Source organism: Salmo salar, chromosome ssa15 (assembly GCF_905237065.1).
Source record: "Salmo salar chromosome ssa15, Ssal_v3.1, whole genome shotgun sequence".
In the NCBI taxonomy this organism is placed as follows: domain Eukaryota; kingdom Metazoa; phylum Chordata; class Actinopteri; order Salmoniformes; family Salmonidae; genus Salmo; species Salmo salar.
In genome coordinates, this window is record NC_059456.1 from 78,973,418 (window position 1) to 78,994,607 (window position 21,190).

The 21,190-nt window shown below is 41.6% G+C and overlaps 1 protein-coding gene across 10 annotated transcripts in view; it reads right to left on the reverse strand.

Moving 5' to 3' along the window:
• Positions 1-15,408: 15,408 nt before the first annotated feature.
• casz1 (castor zinc finger 1) overlaps positions 15,409-21,190 on the reverse strand; it is a 264,348-nt gene continuing 258,566 nt past the window's right edge. For all 10 annotated transcript variants that reach the window (XM_014145815.2, XM_014145813.2, XM_045696136.1 and 7 more), the window contains one exon: positions 15,409-20,467. In XM_014145815.2, coding sequence (XP_014001290.1) covers positions 19,170-20,467 — 1,298 coding nt within the window. In that variant the 3' untranslated portion in view covers positions 15,409-19,169. The remainder of the gene's footprint in view (positions 20,468-21,190) is intronic.

Consider the following 21,190-nt stretch of genomic DNA (forward strand, 5'->3'; position numbering starts at 1 on the left):
GTTATTTTAATTGCCACTTCTTTATCGAATCAATTAGGCTGTGATTCAATCTGACACTGGGGTATAGCGCCATTGTAGGGGTGTGTAACAGTACACATATTCGTACCAAACTGTTTGGTAAGGGGACTTCGGTTCGGTCCTCACTGTGAATCCGAATGAATACATTCTTTTTTAAATTACAAAATAATAACACTAGGCCTATAGGCTATGCCTACACTGCGTTGTATGTCTGACTTTTATGTAAATCTGAGCTGAAAAAGACACATTTCAGGCTATTCCATTAAAACAACTAGAGTTTATGCGCAGGTTGTAATCAAAATTCTAATCGTAAATTGCCGCATTTCAAGCTGTCTATTTGTGAGACACAGCCGGGAACTAGTTCTGTACGATCATGGCGAGTGGTGGGGTCAATAAACCAGAATTGGAGGATCCTAAATCATCGTTTAATCTCCAGTTTGGGAACATTCCCAGTGGATTACAACGGCGATGGACAGATTATTGGATCAAATGTTAGCAGTATGTCGCCACTGTCAATGAAAATTGCCATTGCATCTGCCAACACCTCAAATGTGTCGATACATTTACGCCGACATCACCGCAGTATACTGGATCAAGATGGAAACGCAAAGAAACAACACAACATCGTCTCCCCTCTGCATTCAAGCAGCCCTTTGCAGCTGATTCTGACCGGGCCAAATAAATTACAAGAGCGATAGGTAGACTATGTTTATATATTTTACAGTCTTTGTTTAATAGCCACGGATATGTGCCCATTCTCGGTGGTTGAGAATAGGGGGTTTCGGCACATTTTGAAAGTGCTTAAGCCATGTTATAAACTTCCCTTTTGCACCAATTTCAGCAAACCGGTAGTATCCGCTCTATATAAGCAAACCAAAGCCGAGGTTTGCAATGAATTGACCAATGCACCCTGTGTTATGTTTACTTAACAGTGACAGCCCATCACGTTACCCCAGAGTGGGAGATGTACCGTGCTCCAGACATGCCGCCTTTGTGAGTCAAAAGTGCGCATCTGGACTAAAGGAGGCAGTGTCATGATGCGTTTGTAACCGAGTGTGAATTTACCATTTGACTTGGAAAATCCCCTTGAACGGTCCTCAAACTGGTCATTTAAAGTGGGAAACTCTCCTTTCATCCTAAGAACCCACTTCTCCCACATGTTGACCTGTGACGTCATCTACTAAGGAAATGGCATCTGTAACAGCATTTTCAGCAGTTAAATGCAACAACAAAGCAATCAGTTTTTTTAACTCAAATTTGTTTACAAGCATTATAGCTGATCTTTTTAGTTTATGGCCATTAGCCAATCAGCGTTTCTCAATGAGTTCAAATCTCATGAATGTATCCAACTGGTATTTACGACTGGTAAATTCCCACCTCCCACATGGTTACAAAAGCAGCATCAGAGTGGAAACTTGAGAGGCCCAACAATCCTCTCACAACAGACAATGCTAGGAACATTGTGAATGCTGAACATTGTGAATGGCATTTAATTTTCACACTGTACCGAAACCGAACAGTGACCACAAAACCGCAATACATACTGAACCGTGGGTTTGGTGAACCGTTACACCCCTACGCCCTTGTCATATAAAAGGTCATTTCCAATTGAGCTGACATCTGTGAATGAGTTAACGTTGCCTTTAAAAGCCGCATTGTCTACAAGGGCGATCAAATTGAATCCCGGCCCCAGTCGTAAGTCTTTTTAACAAAGACATTGCTACATTAATTCAAACAAACATGTTAGCATGTTTTTGTATTTCTGCTGCTCATTAAGAAAAATGCGCTTTTGGTCTTGGGGGTGTGTGGTTTGATCTGGGTGCGTTATGTTCGCATTTCGTACCCTGGCAGTTACTGTAGCAACAACATAGCCACTACCACTTCCTCAAAATAGTCAGAATTAAGATAAATCAAGAAATCTGTATTAAGTGAATCAAGGGGATGCATGAGATAACGAGCAGGATTAGTTCCAGTGCTTTGGACAAATCACGATTTCGCAGTCGTTAGAATCTTTCGAATTTCGAAAGGGGAGTGGACATTTGACCCATAGACTTAACTTGCAAAGAGAGAGGGTAGAACTCTTCGTTCCATTTACAATCCGCGTTCTATCTATTCACTTAACTTGTATGGACCCAGAACTTAATTGAGCATCTGACCAATTACGCAAGACTTTAGTTCTGGGTTAACCGAGATTAGTGCACTGCAGACAGTATCGAGTCAGATGGTTCTGGCTGTGCTCAGGACTGATTTTGAGAACCTGTCTACAACTTCATCATCAGCAAGCTGTCAAACTATTGTAAAGAAAGCACAAGCTGCTACATGCTGTTCATCACTAGATGGCTAGCTAAGTTCCATCTCTGTGTTTGTCAATGAAGTTAGCTAGTAGTAGCTAGCAGACACATTGAGCAGGCAGGCCACGTTAGCTAAATCAGCTTGTCAAGTCACTGGCAAGTGGCGACGGTGCTTCGATGCCATTTAGTTTTTTACAACTTTCTCTATCTATTACCAGAGTGTACTTCTGTCTGGCAGTGTTTCATAGCGAATAATGTTACAAAACAGGTCGCGGAGGGACACAAGTTGCTTGCAAATGGGTTTAGAATTCTGGAATATTGACAAGTGGCAGTTGAGATGCAGGTGTGCATCGTCTCAATTCTCATTTTACCCAAAACAATGGCAGACTGGAGTGATCCCTATCCAACACATCAGCAAGTGGCCCCTCCATAAAGGGCTTAGGGGCCAAGAGTTCTTTCAACATAATATTGGCGAGGTGTTGTCTTATGTAAACTAGCCCGCGGCGCTGCGTAGTGGGCAGGTCTGTCTTGCTGTCTGGAAGCTACAATTGGATAGGGCACAATCAGTGCAGCTGTTTCATCTCATGTTAGTGGGCAAGGTTGTAATCCAAACCCAACCCATATATAAATGGTGACGACCTCAGTTACACAAATCTTGCAAAACTCAGTTTTAGAAGATACTGCCTTTGACCAAAATATCCTACTTACATGTTTCAGTCAATTTTGGCACTGGAATAAATGTTTGAGTCATATTGATGCGTTCAGTTCCTCTATGCTCGGTGGGATTTTCTAAATGTAAAGGTCTATTTTTATTGTGTAGCAGTGGTAACAGTATATACAGTGGTCCCAGTATTGCATAGTCCTTGCTGTGTGTGTGTTTCAGGTTTCATAGAGCAGCACACTATAACAGACTTTTAAAAGTAATTTACGCTCGAGACAAAATACGCAGACTACCGTGAATGCAGTCTCTGCGAACGTCAGGGAAAATGCCTTTAAAAGGCGTATCGTCAGCTGTCTGGTGCGCTGCTCTATAACACGCCTTGGATTGAATCCTGGCCATACTGAGTGGTGTTTTACTCTGTTTACAATGCAGCACATAAAATATATCACTCCTAATCAGCACTTTATCTAGTATTTTCTATTTGATCTCCAGAATTATTAATAAACTGACTCCCCCAACAACAACAAAACATTATTAAAAAAAATACCCATTCCTCAGGTGATACGAATATTCCAGTGCATTATCAAGTTTATGAATTTCATTTGTCAAGGTCCGAATGATCAATAGCTTTTCATATATTGATGAGGTGAAACTTCTTGGAGGCTCGATACGGCATCCCTTTGTAATCCATTAACCTCTCCCTGGAGTTCAGGCCAACCTTAGATTTATAGAGGCCTACTGTAATAAATGCGCTTGTACGTCATTTAGTGTCTTATGGGACCTGCATTGCATTCCTGGCCCAGAAAGCCCTCGTCTATCCTGGTGTGTGTCCCAAATGACACCCAATTCCCTACATAGTGCACTACTTTTGGCCAAGACTCTGTAGGGAATAGGGTGCCATTTGGGACATAACCCTCATCTATCCTAATCTTCATTTCTCATCTCCATCTGAAGGGGACATTGGCCCGTCCGTCATCTGCCACACTCAACCCCAGTTTGCATCTAATTTCAAAACGAGTTAATTGCCAGCACCAAATAACGCGAACAACTGTGAAGGGTCTAGAATCCCCAAACAAACAGCCACATTAGTATTCCAGATTTAGGAATTCCAAATTTGTTGTCCAAGCAGCACCTTGGTTTTGACACTGGTTGGCACCCGGTTAGAAGACTTAACCTCATCAATCTTGCTGCTAAACGGAGAGCACTCAATAGGATAGTGTATCGACGCGCCTCTGAACTCCATTGTTCAGCAGGTTAGAGGGCTGAGTGTCTCCTCGGATCAATGCGAGGGTTGTTAGCCCTTACCAGCCTGGTCTGTGAGGGGGCTACTGTGGTGCTGCCTGCCACACACACGCACACACACACAACTCCTGCTTGTAGAGGCTCTTTGCAGAAGTGCTGGTGGATGACTGTCTCTAATGACTGATTCAGGATCAGGTCTATTTTCTAATCCTACTGACTTGAGGATAGGATTCGATCGGCTGAACTGATCTGAGGCCATGGGCAACATCAGCCTGGAAGAAGGCTTAACACCATCCACCTCTGGCTACCATACATACACTACATGACCAAAAGTATGTGGACACCTGCATGTCGAGCATCTCATACCAAAATCATGGGTATTACTATGGAGTTGGTCCCACCTTCGCTGCTATAACAGCCTCCACTCTTCTGGGAAGGCTTTCCACTCGATGTTGGAACATTACTGCTGGGATTTGCTACATTCAGCCATGAGCATTAGTGAGTTTGGACCATTAGGCCTGGCTCGCAGTCAGCGTTCCAATTCATCCATGCTGAAACAAGAAAGGGCCTTCCCCAAACTGTTGCCACAAAGTTGGAAGCACAGAATCGTCTACAATGTCATGGCGTTAATATTTCCCTTCACTGGAACTAAGCAGCCTAGCCCGAACCATGAAATATTCCTCCTCCACCAAACTTTACAGTAGGCGCTTTGCATTCAGAACAGGTAGCATTCTCCTGGCATCCGCCAAAAATAGATTTGTCCGTCAGACTGCCAGATGGTGAAGCGTGATTTATCACTACAGAGAACGCGTTTCCACTACTCGAGTCCAATGACGGCAAACTTTACACTTAGGCTTGTGTGCAGTTGCTCGGCCATGGAAACCCATTTCAGGAAGCTCCCGATGAACAGTTAGTGTGCTGACGTTGGTTCCTGGACCTCGGTAGTGAGTGTTGCAACCGAGAACAGACGATTTTTACACGCTACGTGCTTCAGCACTCAGCAGTCCCATTCTATGAGCTTGTGTGGCCTACCACTTCTCGGCTGAGCCGTTGTTGCTCCTAGACATTTCCACTTCACAATAACAGCACTCACAGTTGACCGGGCAGCTCTAGCAGGGCAGACTTTTGACGAACTGACTTGTTGGAAAGGTGGCATCATTTTAGTCATTTAGCAGACACTCTTATCCAGAGCGACTTACAGTAGTGAATGCATACATTTCATAAAAATGTTTTTAATCCGTTCTGGTCCCCGTGGGAATCGAACCCACAACCCTGGCGTTGCAAACACCATGCTCTCCCAACTGAGCTACACGGGACTACAGCTATTTCAGCCACACCCGTTGCTGACAGGTGTATAAAATCGAGCACACAGCCATGCAATCTCCATAGACAAACACTGACAGTAGAATGGCCTTACTGAAGAGCTCAATTACATCCAATGTCATTGCATCCAATGTCATTGCCACTTTGAAAGTAATTGAGCTCTTCAGTAAGGCCATTCTACTGTTTTTTAAGGCCATTCTACTAATTTGAAGGGGTATCCACATACTTTTATATATATTGTGTATCTATCACAGCAGGGCTGTGTTCATTAGGCACCAAATGGAAGAAAACGGACTGAAACAGGGTGGGACTTTGTCGAAGTTAAGAAACATAACAGCTCTTTTTCATTTTCCGTTGCAATACGTTTTGCTAAGGTATGGTCTAATGAATACAAACCAGTGCGAGTGAAGTGGCCTGAAACGCTTTGCATCGGAAAGGTCACAGACAATGCAGACCAGTGGTGTGATGGTGGAATACTCTTCCTCTTCCCTCTGAGATAAGATGTATGTGGATCGCAGCATCAAGAGGGTGGAATTGGAACTCTTTGATGTTCACACTTATGTGGATCTAGGCCCTTCTCATCACCGGGGGGCTTCTCTCTCCTCTTGAAAAATCCTCTTACACCCGGGAAATCCGTGTTTGGGTAGATTCTATCGTAATCTGAAGAGCACGCTGAGGCTATTATTTAAAATATGAGATCATTCACTATGCTGCTTTCTCTGGGAAAGAATAACTTTAGAAACAAGGTGTGCACTCTTTTATAGTCCTTATTAATAGGGTCATTCTCAATATTAGGAAGGTGTTCCTAATGTTATGTACACTCAGTGTAGATTCTACAAGTTTCTAGAACTCTACCCTGTTGCCTCACACTTTATTTGGATAGTCCGTATTTTCTATCTGTAGATGCTCTACAGAGGTTCATACTATCAAGAAACATTCTGTTGATAAGCAACTGCTTACAAAGGTTAAGTTTAGGTTAGGGTTAGTAGATAGTTAGATGAAATGTTGCTGATGTTCTGTAGAGCATCTACAGATGGACTATCCAAATAAAGTGTTATTAAATGCTGTCTCAGGCGCCACTCTAGAACTTCCCATATGTGTTCAATTGGGTTGAGATCTGGTGGCTGAGACGGCCATGGCATATTGTTTACGTCACTTTAATGCTCATCAAACCATTCAGTGACTACTCATTCCCTGTGGATGGGGACAATGTCATCCTATGGGGGCATAGCCACGGTAGACATAATAATGGCCTTCCCGGCATTTTTATACATGACCCTAAGCATGATCGGATGTTAATTGCTAAATTAACTAATGAAAAACGCCTGTGTGGAAGCATCTGCTTTCAATATACTTTGTATCCCTCATTTACTGAAGTGTTTCCATTATTTTGGCAGTTACCTGTACATCTACACATTAACTGAACAAAATCATGTTAAGAATTCCAATAGCAGTGTATCTTCAATAAAATAAATATATTTGTTTTCTCCGCAAAATCTAAATTTTGGAATATCCCACATCATGTTTGTCTGACTTTTGGGATGATTTTAGCCCCACTTAACCTACATTTTACCAAGTTTTCACCATCATTATAAAGCCCTAGTTATTTTGTTGCTTTGGGAAAGTAATTTCAGAAGATTGTTACTTTTTGAATGTGATTAGTGATTCATTTACATTTGTCCCTCAGGCTTAAGGTCAACCCTGTAATGTGAACTGAACTCTCGTTTTAATATGGTAAAGCTATTCCTTAAAAAAGAAAATCAAAATAAACAAACATCTAATAGTCAAATCATACAGATGTCTTCATCTTCATCTTCATTTGAGCCGGTTTTCTACAGCAGGAAAATAATCCTGCAGCAACAGGAAATGTGGATCATACATTATGTGGGTTAATACATTTTTCATAAGGGGAAATCAAGTCTGACATTTCAAATTTAAGATGCCTTTTTAAACCTCAAATACACTACACGTTTTAAATGTCCTGCATTGCAGGAAAGGTCTCCTGCAACAGGGTGATCAAATTAAGATTCTACATCTGTAGTATAAGAGCAGGTGAGCTGGTTGTAGGCCGCGATTCAATACGATACCCCCTTTTTGACTATGCACCATTAAAGGCAATGTAACCGCGGTCGCAGAGATCACATTCAAAGTAAACGCTGCAGATGTTGACTAAATCAGATATTACCTTTAAATGTCAACCACACTACAACACGGATCTTCAGCAACCGGATTGAATCCTGGCCCTTCTCTTTTTGGCCATTTAACTGGTGTTTTGTGGTGGAAAACAAAGTACGTCGGGCGTAACACGTCAACCCTGTGAACCATAGATGGGCTAGAAATGTTTAATCAAGTTCAAATATTTTTATTAGGCTTGCATTCTATTTCACCTCCCTGTTACACACTTTTCCATTCCACATGTCACAAGATTAAATCATCAACTCTTTTACAGTCAACCATGTTACTTTTGTCACTTCTATAGTCATTATTCTTAATTTACCCAAAAATGTATGGGAAAACATGTTTGTTATGAAGTTGAACATCCACTCTTTATGACAGAATGTTACAATTTTGTAAAATAAATAAATTACCTAATGCAAAATGTTAGTCACAGGTGCGCATGTTTAAAAAAAGCAGTATAATGGAAAGAATAGACACCCTCACACAGTCAAAAATATGACAAAATCATATAATTTACTGAATATCACGGTGATGTATGCATCTGAAGATTGAAATAACATTATGGAGTGCACTTGAATTTTGTGTGTTTTAACTATTTTATTTCTAAAAGCAGGTACTGTGCCAATCGCATGCCACTTTCCCAGCATAGGCTGTTGAGACACATGGGAGCGTTCTATGTCTAAGTAAATTTGGCATAGCCCCTGAAATCATTGAAGCAATCCAAAAGCTTCCACCTGCTCAGACAGACATGCTCCTAGTCAATAGTATTTCAAAGTGAAAGGGTGGGGGGAGCCCGGTAACCTCCAAAAGTCCTTTGTACTGTAGCCATCGCTCTCTCTCTCTAAAAGCAGCACAACAATCCTCAACAGCAGCTGAACACGGGCTTCTTTCTGATCAAAATGAGAACGCCTGATAAGTCAAGGTCACTGGGGGCCTGCCTGTATAAGGCCTCGATCACATTCGGAGCCCGACAAACACTGCAAAGTCATAAAGTACTTTGTCATCACTCGTTATATAAACTCTCCACAATGGAGTGGGATCACATTTCTACCCCTCTGTGTGGCCCGTGTCACTTGATTTTCCTCCTGGCGCCGTGTCAAATCCAAATGGAACACACCATATACCGCTAGGGTTGTCATGTGGGGGAGCTATGGGGCCCCTGTATGTGAACCAGGTGGAAAGCTTTTGTCGCCTTATTGGCAGGTAAGTGAAGGTGTCTGTAGTGGAGAGAGAGAGAGACGAAAGCGTTAGGAAAAACAATAGCGGTGCTGTAAAAGAGGACGATAAATCTTTCAAGCACCGAAAGCCCCTGGAAGTAGGGGATACTGCCGGCGATATTTATGAATGGCCCAGTAATGAGGCATCAGGAGTGTGGCAGATATGAGAACACAAGGTTGAGACGAAGGAGAGGGGGGAGAAAAATTGCCGTTGTCCTGCACTGGTGGAGAGAAGAATGGATTATCCAGGGGTGTGCTTGTCAGTCTGTCGAGGACCCAGGGCTGCAGGCAGCGCAGGGGCAACAGGTGCGGCGCTCGCCAACGTTTTTGCAAATTACACTAATCACAGGGCCTGACTGCAGCCAGGCAGGAGAGAAGGGAGGGAGGCAGGGATGAAAAAAAAATAAAAAGGAAGGGAACAAGAGGAAATTAAAATGGAGTAGATACTCCCTCTTTACGATTCTCCTCTTCACACAATGCACAGTAGTGGTAACGTTCCCCTTGAGACTATGTTCTGCATAGAGGCAATAAAGCACGCACTACAACAACCTGAGCAACACACTCAAACTACTGCTTCCAATAAATACACCCAGTCATATATGGTTATTCGGTATATGAGGAAATGTCATCAGGATTAAACAACTTGTACTGATTATATTGCACCTGATCCCTAATAATGTATTCTAAATGTTGTAGGCATGTTGTAAATAAATGTAGCTTGCTGATGCTAACTTCTTGATATACTGTACAGTAGTGTCTTCCTAATCATAGCTGTTGAATCATTTGTTGTTTTGGATGTCATGTTTTCCTGAACTCCCCTCAAAGCGCTGATGGGTAGAGAAGGGCTGATGGGTAGAGAAGGGTGGTCTCTAGGAAAAGGGGGAGGGATGTAGATTTGATGACCTTGTCCTACAGAATTGGCATGGATTGTCGCTGCGAAATACAATCCTCATTTTTGAGCCCTCAGAGAGAGGCAGAGCAAGTGAAAAAAATAATCCCAAAATCCCTCACTGGATGCCCAACGTCTGACTTTGGAAGGAGCGTGGTACTCGCAAAATTCCTTTGGTAACAGAAACCAAAGTCAATGATAGACATTTTCTATTATTAGCGTCAGTCCAATCTTCGAAACCTTTCCTTCTTCCATGATACAAATGTCACTTTGCTGATGTATTCCGTATTATATTACAGCGTTTTAATAACCGAGCTGCTGGACGCAGAGTGTTATCAACAGCCATAATGTTGAAGATTAGCACACACATCATGCTCACCTGTTGTCCATCTACTTTTTAATGAAGGACGCAGCTGTCACTGAAACCGGTATTTTTAAAGGCTCTTGTCACGGGTCGCTGTTTTAGGGTTCATATTGGGCAAGGACAAAGAGAAAAGTGGCTTAGAAGAAAAATATCACATTTTTTAAGTCGAAATCCGATTGATGCCCACAAATCATTTAAGAATAGGCCGTCAGTATGTAGTAAAAACTATGTCGGTGTAAACTGTCATAGCATGTTATGATGGATATGGCAGTATTTTGAAATGTTTTTACAGAAAGAAGCCACTCGAAGTAAATAGTCAGGTTTGTTTACTATGGAATTAGCCAGATCAGTTTTTTACAGTATCCATGTTCCAGTGAGTCATAAGAGGCTGGTGCCAGGGTCGAAGTCTTTTACGGCCCTGTCAAATGCTGCCAGTCCTGCTTTCTTCCCATCATCACACAGCAATACACCATGTTGGACCATTGCAGCTCATTGTCAGCCAATCTGCCAGGGTTTTTCCCTGAAAGAAAACGATCCCATTCCCCTCGGACTCACGTCAAATTAAGCAAATTTACAGCTTAGCACTTAAGAACTTCTTCCTTTGCCAAGAAACCGGGCCTCTCTCTCTCGTCAGTGAGTGGTGCGCTGAATGCGAATGGCTCTGGCTCTTTGCTTGCTAGCTCTGGGCATTTGATTGTTTCTCCTAGCTCTTTCCTTTTTGGACAGAGTTATAAAGTGATGAAACACTCTCCTTTCCGCTCTGGAGACCTCCCGTCAGATTTTTTAAGCAAACTACTTGAAACTTAATGGCTCCTTGGCTCCTCGCCACAGAGGATTAACCATTTTATGTTCTTGTTTCTCGTCGCTGTTCGATGCTAGTTGTTTGTTCTCTTTGTAAAGTCCTGTTGAACACTGGGTAAAACTAATTTACGGTGAGGCGCAAACTTCGGGCTAACTAAAACAAATAGAACACAATGTTTGGTATTCCTTGGTAAACATTTATGTAACGGAGTTGACAGGCGTCTCATTTTTCAAATGCTGTTTATAGGGCCTCTACACTAATCTTTCCATTGGATTGTGTTTGTGTTTGACAGATGCGGACAACTGCTTGTTGACCAAATAAAATACTCCCACTGCAACATAACACCCCTCAACTTATGTGACCTGTTAAGCAAATTTTTACTTCTGAACTTATTTAGGCTTGCCATAACAATACTTATTGACTCAAGACAATTCAGCTTTTAATTTTTAATACAATTGTAAAAAAATATATGTATAAATGTTTTGAATATCATTCCACTTTGACATTATGGGGTATTGTGTGTAGGCCAGTGACACCAAATCTCAATCCATTTTAAATTCAGGCTGTAACACAACAAAATATGGAAAAAGGAGTGTCAATGCTTTCTGAAGGCACTGTACTTTTTGGAACCAATATCTATATCATATTGATGTTATGAAAAACACTGCATGGTTTCATTTCATTTTCCACTGCTTTGTGAACTGCTTGCTGATTTGCCCATTGGGCCAAGTATGATTATTCTGAGGGCCTAACCTACCCAACCAGTTTGAATACAATGGGAATCCAGTTGATGGCCCATCAGCAGGCAGTTAAGGATTTTGAATTGAGAGCCTGTGAGAGGGTTTTGTGCCTACAAGAACAGTCATGTATGCTCTTTAACATAATAGTGTAGGTTAACAGCAAGAATAATCCGTTTTTACAATATGTTTTGCTCATATCGATAAATGGCCTCGCTTTTTTCTGAATCATCAAATGTACATTCTCATCTGCTGCAGTGACATGATGCAGAAGGACATTCAATCGACGTCGGAACGAAATATTTAGTTATGAACAACCTACACAGGTCTCTCATAAGACGTAATGTTGTTTTTCAAACATACAGTCTATGAGTCATTCCACGAAATGGGTGCCTTTTGGACATGCACACTTTTAAGAAATTAACTTACAAATATTTCTTCTTTCAACATTCAATTGCACGGAGGATATGTTTAGCCTATGGAAAAAAACACCTTTTCCCATCTGAGGCATTAAAATCCTATGAACTAAGAGCATTTTAGCTTCACTTTTACCACACTGTCTGTCAACCCTGTCACTGATACGTATGTAGCTTTCTGACTATTAATTAAAAGCCTGTTTGATATAAATCCAACATTAACTCATTGTTTAAGTATGCCTTGTACAAATGCTCACATCAAACTGATAAAGTTACCATTGGGCCTCTAACAGGGTTGACGATAACAGGGTTGACGATAAACAGGGTTGAGGTTTTAGGTGAAGATCGGCCACTACTCCTCATGTGATGAAAATCATGGGGCCTCTTGGTGTTCATGAAATTATACATATTTTCCACATATGATTAAAGTCCTAACATTAATTAAGCGAACAGGGTTGACGTGTTGAGCTCAACCACCTCAGTCAAAGATACATTTTTATAAATAGACCGAAAAGAGAGAGAAGACTTACTCTCTTTTCCACCATGCTGTTCAGAAGACCCAAACGATGTCACCTGCTGTGAATCATTTAACTTGGTAGAATGGCACATTATTTTAAAGTGGTTAATTCTTTGCATAACAGGGTTTACCTTAAAATGAGGGACAGATGAAAACGCATCACTAATCACATGAAAATGAATAATAATCTTCAGAAATGACTGTCAAAGCAGCAATGATACATTTTGGGATAAGTGGATTGAAATGTTCCTAGAAGTGACACAGGGTTGACGGAGGGACATGTCAAAATGCTGAATATTCATACGTAAGCAAGTCTTTATTTATAATTCTTTTTCAAATCTTATTTATTGAATTCTCCATGTGGTCTATATTAAAGTGCACTTCATTTAATATAACAGGCTTTTAAAATTCTATATTTGTAAAGAATTTCTACTTAAAATATCAAAGGGACGCAAAAGGAACCCATTTCATGGAACGACCCAAATGACGGAACACACAAGTATTCATGCTTCTTTTAGTGAAGGGTTTTGTCCTGTTTCTCATTGGTCTCATCTTATCTTTGTTCTTTTTTTTTTAAAGAAAAAAAGTAAACACTTTGGTAGATTTTCTGATGTTTCTCTCATTCCGCTTAACAGATTTGTGTCCAGTTTTTCAAGGAAATAAGTACACATGCAGGTGTTGAACTGAAAGAATATTCTAGTTGAGCTGAGAAAAGAATGTCTTGTTATCTTGAGGTCTGAACAGAACAATACACTGAAAGGCAAATATTTATAGATTCACCACTCCCAGAGAATGTGTCATGTTACTGAAAAGAAATGTTACCCAACCTGAAACTTAAAAACTCACGTCTGTCAAAAAAATGTAATAAAGCATCAGCTCTAAATGCAGTACATATACTGTGCATAAGCCTAAAGAAACTTGTGGACATAACATGTAATATGTACTGTAACTTCCAGAAATGTGTAATAATACATACTGTAATAAATAATTATATACTGTATCTATTTAAAAGCTACAGGATGAAATCATACTGAATCTTAAAGTCATGATCCCTCTGAGCAATGGTTGCTAAGACGGAACCTTAAAAACACCAGTATTTAATGTTGTGGTTTGATTGAACAGTGGAAAAAATGTCAAATAACGGATGGGAAATCTTTTTCAGATCAGTGTAAAACAACAGTGTTTGATATTTTAAATGATCTCATCTTAAAACTGCTCAAAGTTTTTATTCTTCCATATTAGTCTCTAAGGTTCATGCAGTCAAAGTTATTTTGGTTACTTTCAAGTCCCTTATATGTGATTCAATAGGAGCAGGTCAAAAAGATACACAAGCGAGGAAAAAGTCTATTAAAAAATGCAGATTGACAATTGAACTGTTTCTTTTGTGTACTTTTGTCTTAGATGTATATTTGTGATTGTATTTTATACATTCCGTCTGCTTTTGCCTGTTAGTCGATCTTAGTGACCTTATAAGTGCACTTTTCCAACATCTCTTTTTCATCTTGAAATGCCATCACACAACTATCATATAACCATCACACAACTATCATACAACCCCGTAATACTCCTTAAGGGAGAGTAAGAGCATATATAAACAGAGCCCCATACGGTAGCGCTGCATGGTTCTGCCATGTGTTCCAGCCTCCAATAAGGTCTAGTTAATGTTAAATTGGCTGAATGTGTGTCCAATTCTCTATTTCCTCTGGGGTCTCTCAATAGCAACAGCTGCTACCAATGGCAAAGCAGCCTTCCTCAGAGGCTCCGTCCCAAATGGTACCCTATTCCCTATATAGTGCACTACTGTTGACCAGGGCCCAAAGTAGTGCACTATATAGGGAATAGGGTGCATTTGGGATGCACACCAAGCCTTTTTTACCCCATGACCAGAGCTACTCGAAAATAACCCCATACACGTGCCAAAATAGATAAATGAACGCAAAGGGCAGTGGATTAAAAGAGAAGCAACAAGAAGATAGGGTGGGTGGAGAAAGAAAATGAGCCGCTCCTTTCACAATGTAATCTCTCTTGTTCGTAAATGGTTTGTACGACTTATATAGAATGTGTATGGTGCAGCTAGTGTTCCATCATACATGGGTCTACATGATATGATCAGTGGCAAGTGCAATATTTCTTAGATGGGACATTTTTCTCTCAGAGCATTTGCAGTAGTTCCTTTACAGCCATTACTGCTGAATTCAGGACAACCAGACAGTAAGGCCAGGGCAATCAAATATCAATAAATCTTTCGGTAGTGGCCGTCCTCTTCGGACTTGGCTGTACAAAGATGTATCTTCATCCATGACTGTAGAGACAAGGCCACCTGCTTTTCCTCTGCCCCACACCCCCCCTCCCCCTCCCTGCCTGCCTCCCTCACATTGTGAACTTAATAAAAGCTGCCATTAAGGAGCGCTTCATCTGTTTGGGGCCTAATCTGCCTCACAGCCATCATGTGACCACATATGCACTGCACACCTGTCGTGTGTGTTCCCAGGGCCGATCGTCTCTTCACTGCTGCTGTCCCCTTGCACAAACTGTTCTTGGCACATCAACCTGGGACAAGCTGAGGCGAAGACACACACACGTACATGCACTCACATGCACGCACGCACACACGTGTATACATGCATGTGCTCCACTCACATTGGCCCAAACATGTCATGCAATCAAGCGTGGTAGCCTATAAGTCACCATTAAATAACGTTTCATGTTCTTACTGGACTGTTAAAAGACAACATTGAAACAGGCCATTCATCTATTTTTGTTCAATACATCTTTATTTTATTGAGTGAAAAGCTCAACCCTTGCATAAGACATGCAGAAAGAAAAAAACGAATATAGCACATTGAAGGACTAAACAGCACTAAATCAAAGTGGTAAATATGCAGTGATGAACACCAGTGCAGAGGGCAGCAAATTCAAGTAATTTAAAATACTTTTTTTTTTCATTAACTTCACTGTTTACTTTTCATACAAAATGTCTGATTTGTCTCCCTGTGTGGTCGTGAAATAAAACCAAAAAGAAAATGAGCTAGAGATGGCTTTTAGTCCTGGAGTGCAAAATATTTTACAACTTTTCTCTATTTGTCTGCCACCAAGCCGTAGTAGTACACTGTTTTTTTAGTACATTATTACGCAACAGAGAAAAGACATCTCATTTAGTTTTTCTTTCTGTTTTCATGTCATCTTTTTCCCCGTTAATTAAAACGGTAAAGCAATCTGTCGTTTCAGCAGCAGCCTATGTAGGATTTGGAGGTTGTTTCCGTCTGGTTTTTGTGTAATATAATTTTCATGTTTATTTTTTTCCTTCTCGTAGATTATATACAGGATGCCAGCTGGCTGACAGATGGTGATGCCTTTACCCGTTTTTTATTTAAAGAAACATCACAAGGAAGAGGAGGAGGAGAGACGGCAACAGCTGTAGGCTGAGGGAGGACAGACACCACCAGAGCGGCACGCTGGTCATTGTGTGCCACTGAACGAGAGGAAGGGACCTAACAGCACAAAGCTCACAAAGAAAAAAACACCAGAAACTAAAAGTGTCCTCCTTTCCTGTCGTGAAGAGACACAGAGACCCATCTTGTTGGCACCAGCAAATTACTCCTTTCATCCCCAGACTATTCCCATTTCAAACTCTGAATTGTATTGGTTCTGATTGGTTAATCTCTGACCAGAGGCGAGCCCTCATTGAGCGGCCTGACAACAAATATTGTTGATTCTCTGCTATCTGCAACGATGCAGATGTTTCACTTGAATGTCTACTGGGACAAACTTTTACTTCAATGTCTACTGGGACAAAAGCATTTGGAAGAATAGAACGAGGAAAGGTCACATGAAGCGAGGCTTTGTAGCTCTAAGCAACCAGAGCAGTTCCACAGGTCTCTCTGCTATTAGCGGTCTCTATCCAGGGGGGAGAGAGACTAGCCAGACACTAAGTATTATCACAGAAAGAGAGACCAGTTCTCTGCCCTCATGCCTTGCTCCAGATACCGTATATGGGTTAGTCTCTCTCCCCATGAGGTTTTGATAATGTCAGTATTCTGGGACTTCCCCCCACAACACATGACCCCAAACGTCATCGGGCTAAAGCACTACTAAGCAGTACATATGTATCGTTATAATAATTATGGTTTCTTTATTTTCAACTTTTTACAAATCCTGCTATTTTACACACACACACAGGCACACACATAAACTGTATTCAAGTGCACAATATCTTCCAGCCCAATAGCTATTCCCAAAATGTTGTCAGAAAAACTAAAATAAATAAAAAGTGATGCACTGCCTTGCATTTGAGTCCGTGAGAGAGGCATGTATGCCCACAGCAAAGTAAAATGTCAAAGAAAATATCAAATTAAGGAAAAACTACAAGCACACACAAAAATGACAAACAGAAAAATGAATAAAACAAAGTGTTAAATAAACCAGAAACATCCATTAGTAGGTCTAAATCAGTGTTTTTTTTTGTATTAGCTTTGAAAATGTCAAGGTAAAAAACGGAATCCCCTTACTGCCTTCAGTGCTACAGTATGGCAAGGGTCCTAACAATGTTTACTGACTTCCTCTAGAAATCTAAGGGGGGGAGAAAAATTATATTTAAAAAAAGGTCACACACACACAAGCAAACTATAGTGGGGTTATTTCAATGTTTTACTTTTTATTATTCATTTCTCCTTTAATCGTTTTATTTTTAAAGGAAGCTGTTCATCAAAGAGCATTTTGTTCATATATAGTCTTTTTACAGAAGAAAATACTGTACAACCTTTTTTTCTTCTCTAAACAATATTTTGTGGATAACAATCTACACACATAATTCCCTATATTATGATTATTTTTTCCAAAGCCATATTCAAGAAATAATTCATCATAACAATTTTCACCCCCCAGTAAACCTGAAGATAGGTTAGACTAACGTGTTTTGTGTGATAATTTAGTACTACAGTATCTGAGCATTGTCATGTTTTTAATAATTAATTGAAATCACAGTTCTTATTAGTGTCGTTATTAGGCCACCATAACTCGGGCATGCCCATTTCATATTTAAATCCTCCAATCACAGAAGCAAATAAAATCAGTCCTTACTTTAAATAAAACACAGAACAACAGTTCTTTGTCACACTTAACAACTATTTGTGCATCAAAGCAAAGTGAACTAAAACGACATCTTAAAGCAAATTCCCTGTTAAAAGATGCATGCCATATTTTTTCTGAAGATAAATCTAAAAAGTGCTAGAACACCCTAAAAATGTCTCATTGCAAGGTCACATAAATATTAAATAAAACCGTTACAATAGGCGCTAAACCACAGCCATAGTAAATGGAAAACAAAATGTCCAACATTGACACATTTTGCTTTCCGTCTGTACATTTCAAACAAACACTCCCTGACGCTACCTCTGTCATTCCTCATTGCATCTGAGTGACTCATCTTTTCCTCTGGTCAGTTCATTCAGACCCCCAGCTAGTTAGTCATGATGGTTCCTCGCCTAGTTCTAAATCAATATTCCGAGCCGTCTGATTTTACTATGCAAGTAATAACGCAATCGTAATGCAATGATGCATATGGTAACAAAAATATGTTTGAATATCTATCATCGTTTATATAAAAGTGCACTATCCAAATGCAAACGTAATAGGTTCCTCGACAGGGGGTGAGGGTTACAATTGCAAGTCCACAAGCTTGATTTTGGTGAGAATTTAACATCATTTCCCAGGTAGCTGCATACACAGAGCAATGCTCGCTCAGAGATCTATGCCCATCTGCAGTTGAGACTGAGGACATATTCACTGGTCACTGGTCACAGTCACACAGTCAATGTGTCAATTCTATTTGAAAATGTACATTGAGAACAAAAAATAACCTTGCAAAGGATGAAGAGAGAAGGGTACAAGCCAAAAACACTAATGCAGACCCCTGCACTTAATGTAGTAATAATAATAATAATAGTAATAATAATAATATTAATACAGAAATAGGAACAAATGTTCAAACACATTCTGCTTTAGAACTTTTCCTCAATGTAATTTAACAGTGATGTCTTTCCCTTTCATTGTTAACAAGGGTCCTGCAGTTCATGTAAAGACTGCACCAGTCATTTCCTTTGTATATAAAAGTTCACACACACTTACGTATATAGTTATATAGAGATTTTTTTTTCTTATCGTTTTTTCCACGCACAAAAAAGGTTAAAAATAAAAGTAAAATAAATTAAAGTCAAACATGCACGCACACAAAAAGACTGCTGTGTAGTAAAATGTTTACATTGCTGCCCCACGTGTAAAAGAGGGCCTAATTTGTTTGTTTCTCTGTTCATTTTTTTATGCATAATTTAATTTATATTGTTGGTCATCTTGTAAACATCATCATAAATCATTTTGGGCCATAATTTCTTGTTGTTGTTGTTGTTGTTGTCTTCTTGTTGTCATCTGCAGTGTCTCTAACCTTGATAAATGAGGCCACTTTAATTTGTTTGTTCATAGTATACAGGATTCTTCTTCTTCAGTGTCAGAGTATCTTTCATGGGTCGGCCTCTTGCTTTTCCAGTTGGGAAGTGTCAGTGTGGTTTAAGGAAGCGTCAAAACTCTCGTCATTGTCCTTGTTGTCGCCGTCGGGCTGTGGCATCGAATCTTCATACGAGTCAGTGTTCAGATCCTCCTCCGCCTCATCCTCATCCTCCTCATCTTCCTCTGCATTGGCCTCTTCCTCGGGTGACTGGTCATCTTCGGGGTCGCCCGATGTTCCCGTGGTGTCATCCTGAGGAGCGGGCAGGCCTAGCGGTGGCATGGGGCTGGGCCCGGCAGCCATGGTCAGGCTCGGGTCATGGTGATGCTGCATCTTTTTGCTCAGGTCCAGCGAGTCATTGAGGCCCAGGCCAGCAGCGTTCTTCAGGAAGAACAGGGAGTTGCTTGTGTCGGTGCCCAGGTTGAGGGAACTGTCCAGACTGACCGAGGAGGTTGGATAGGGGTAGTTGTAGTCAGATGCCACGCTGGCTGGGGGGTAGAGCATGGAGGGGGCATGGTTGTTGTTGTTATGGTGGTGATGGTGGTGGTGGGAGAGTCCTGGGAGGCCACCGGGCGAGGCTGGAAGAAGGCCCATGGAGGCGTGGGGCACCGCGGACACTCCTCCCGTCATGTGGTGCGCCCCCTCCTGACGGGGAGACACCGACGGCAGCTCGCCGCGCTCCTGCTTCTCATGCTTGCGCTTGTGGGAGTCCATCTGGGACATACCGACTACAGTGTGCTTGCACTCGGGGTAGGTGCAGTGAAAGTGTGAGCACTTGAGCTTGTATTTGCAGTCGGCAACCTCGCAGTCAGCACTGGAGCTGAACTGGCAGAAGCCGGCGGCACTGATCACATCTTGCTTGCCATGGTGTTTGCGGTGGGCTGTCACCTTGGTGCTGTCCGTGCAACGGAAGCTGCAGCGCAGGCAGTGGAAGTGGGTGCTGTTGCCGGAGAACTGGCAGTCAGAGAAGTTGCAGCTGAGCGATGACTTGAAACGCTTGAAGTCGTCCAAGACCAGGTTGTCCACGCGGTCGTGGTGCTGCGCATGCTTGTACATGTGCGTGCGGCCGCAGAACTTGTAGCCGCAGTTCTCGCGGGTGCAGTGGTAGTGGGTCACCTTCAGGGAGAACTGGCAGCCGGAGTCCTTGCAGTCCTCGTACAGGTCATAACGGCGGAAGCCCTCCAGCATCATGCCCTCGTCCAGCATTTTGCGAGCAGAAGCCGTCTTGCGCCGCTTGCCGAAGGGGGACATGTCCTCGATGATCCAGAAGCGTTTCTTGGCGCCGGTGGCCGTAGGGATGGAGATGGTGTTGCCTACAGAGAGAGGAAAGAACATTAGGACTCCACAACGGATCAACTTTTAGTGGTACAGCACACTAAACAAGCTGGGCCAAGGGGAGATCTTCCTTTGCGGAATCTCTGAGAGGCTGTCCTACATTCCCAATTGTATATATTTTTTTGTCTTTACAAATTATTGAATAAGAAGAAGGGAAGAGGGGGGGTTAAATGATAGATTGACTTTGCTGCTAATCGGTACTTGACATTTTTACTGGGTGTCTACAGCCTCCAAACAGTGGCAGAGATGTGGATCTTGGCGGCCCCTCTTATCTGCCTTTGGTTTACGAGGGGTAGCCTACCTTGCCGAGTCCCCTGGAGTCACTGCTAATGATGTGATCCCTGTTCGGCTCGACAGGAAGCAGGGGCCTCGATAAAAGTGGGGGCACGATTAAAATAAGAGGCGGCTGATGCGCTGCCCGTTAATGGAAGCTAAACAAGGCCACGGCTTTGGACTACAGGTGCTGAATTTACGGTGCTGTTTCCACAGCCTTGTAAATACCAAAGGGGGACACTGTGCATAACCTGCGTGTAATGGAGACGTAAGACCAAGCTCCATGAGAATAAGGGAATGGCTAAAATGGAAAATAAAGATTTAACAAACAAAAACGTTTCTATGTCTCATCTAGACCCTATATCCTGACTTTTTCAGGCTAACTTACAGACATTTTCACAAATGTTCACTTTTTCAGTTTTCCCAAA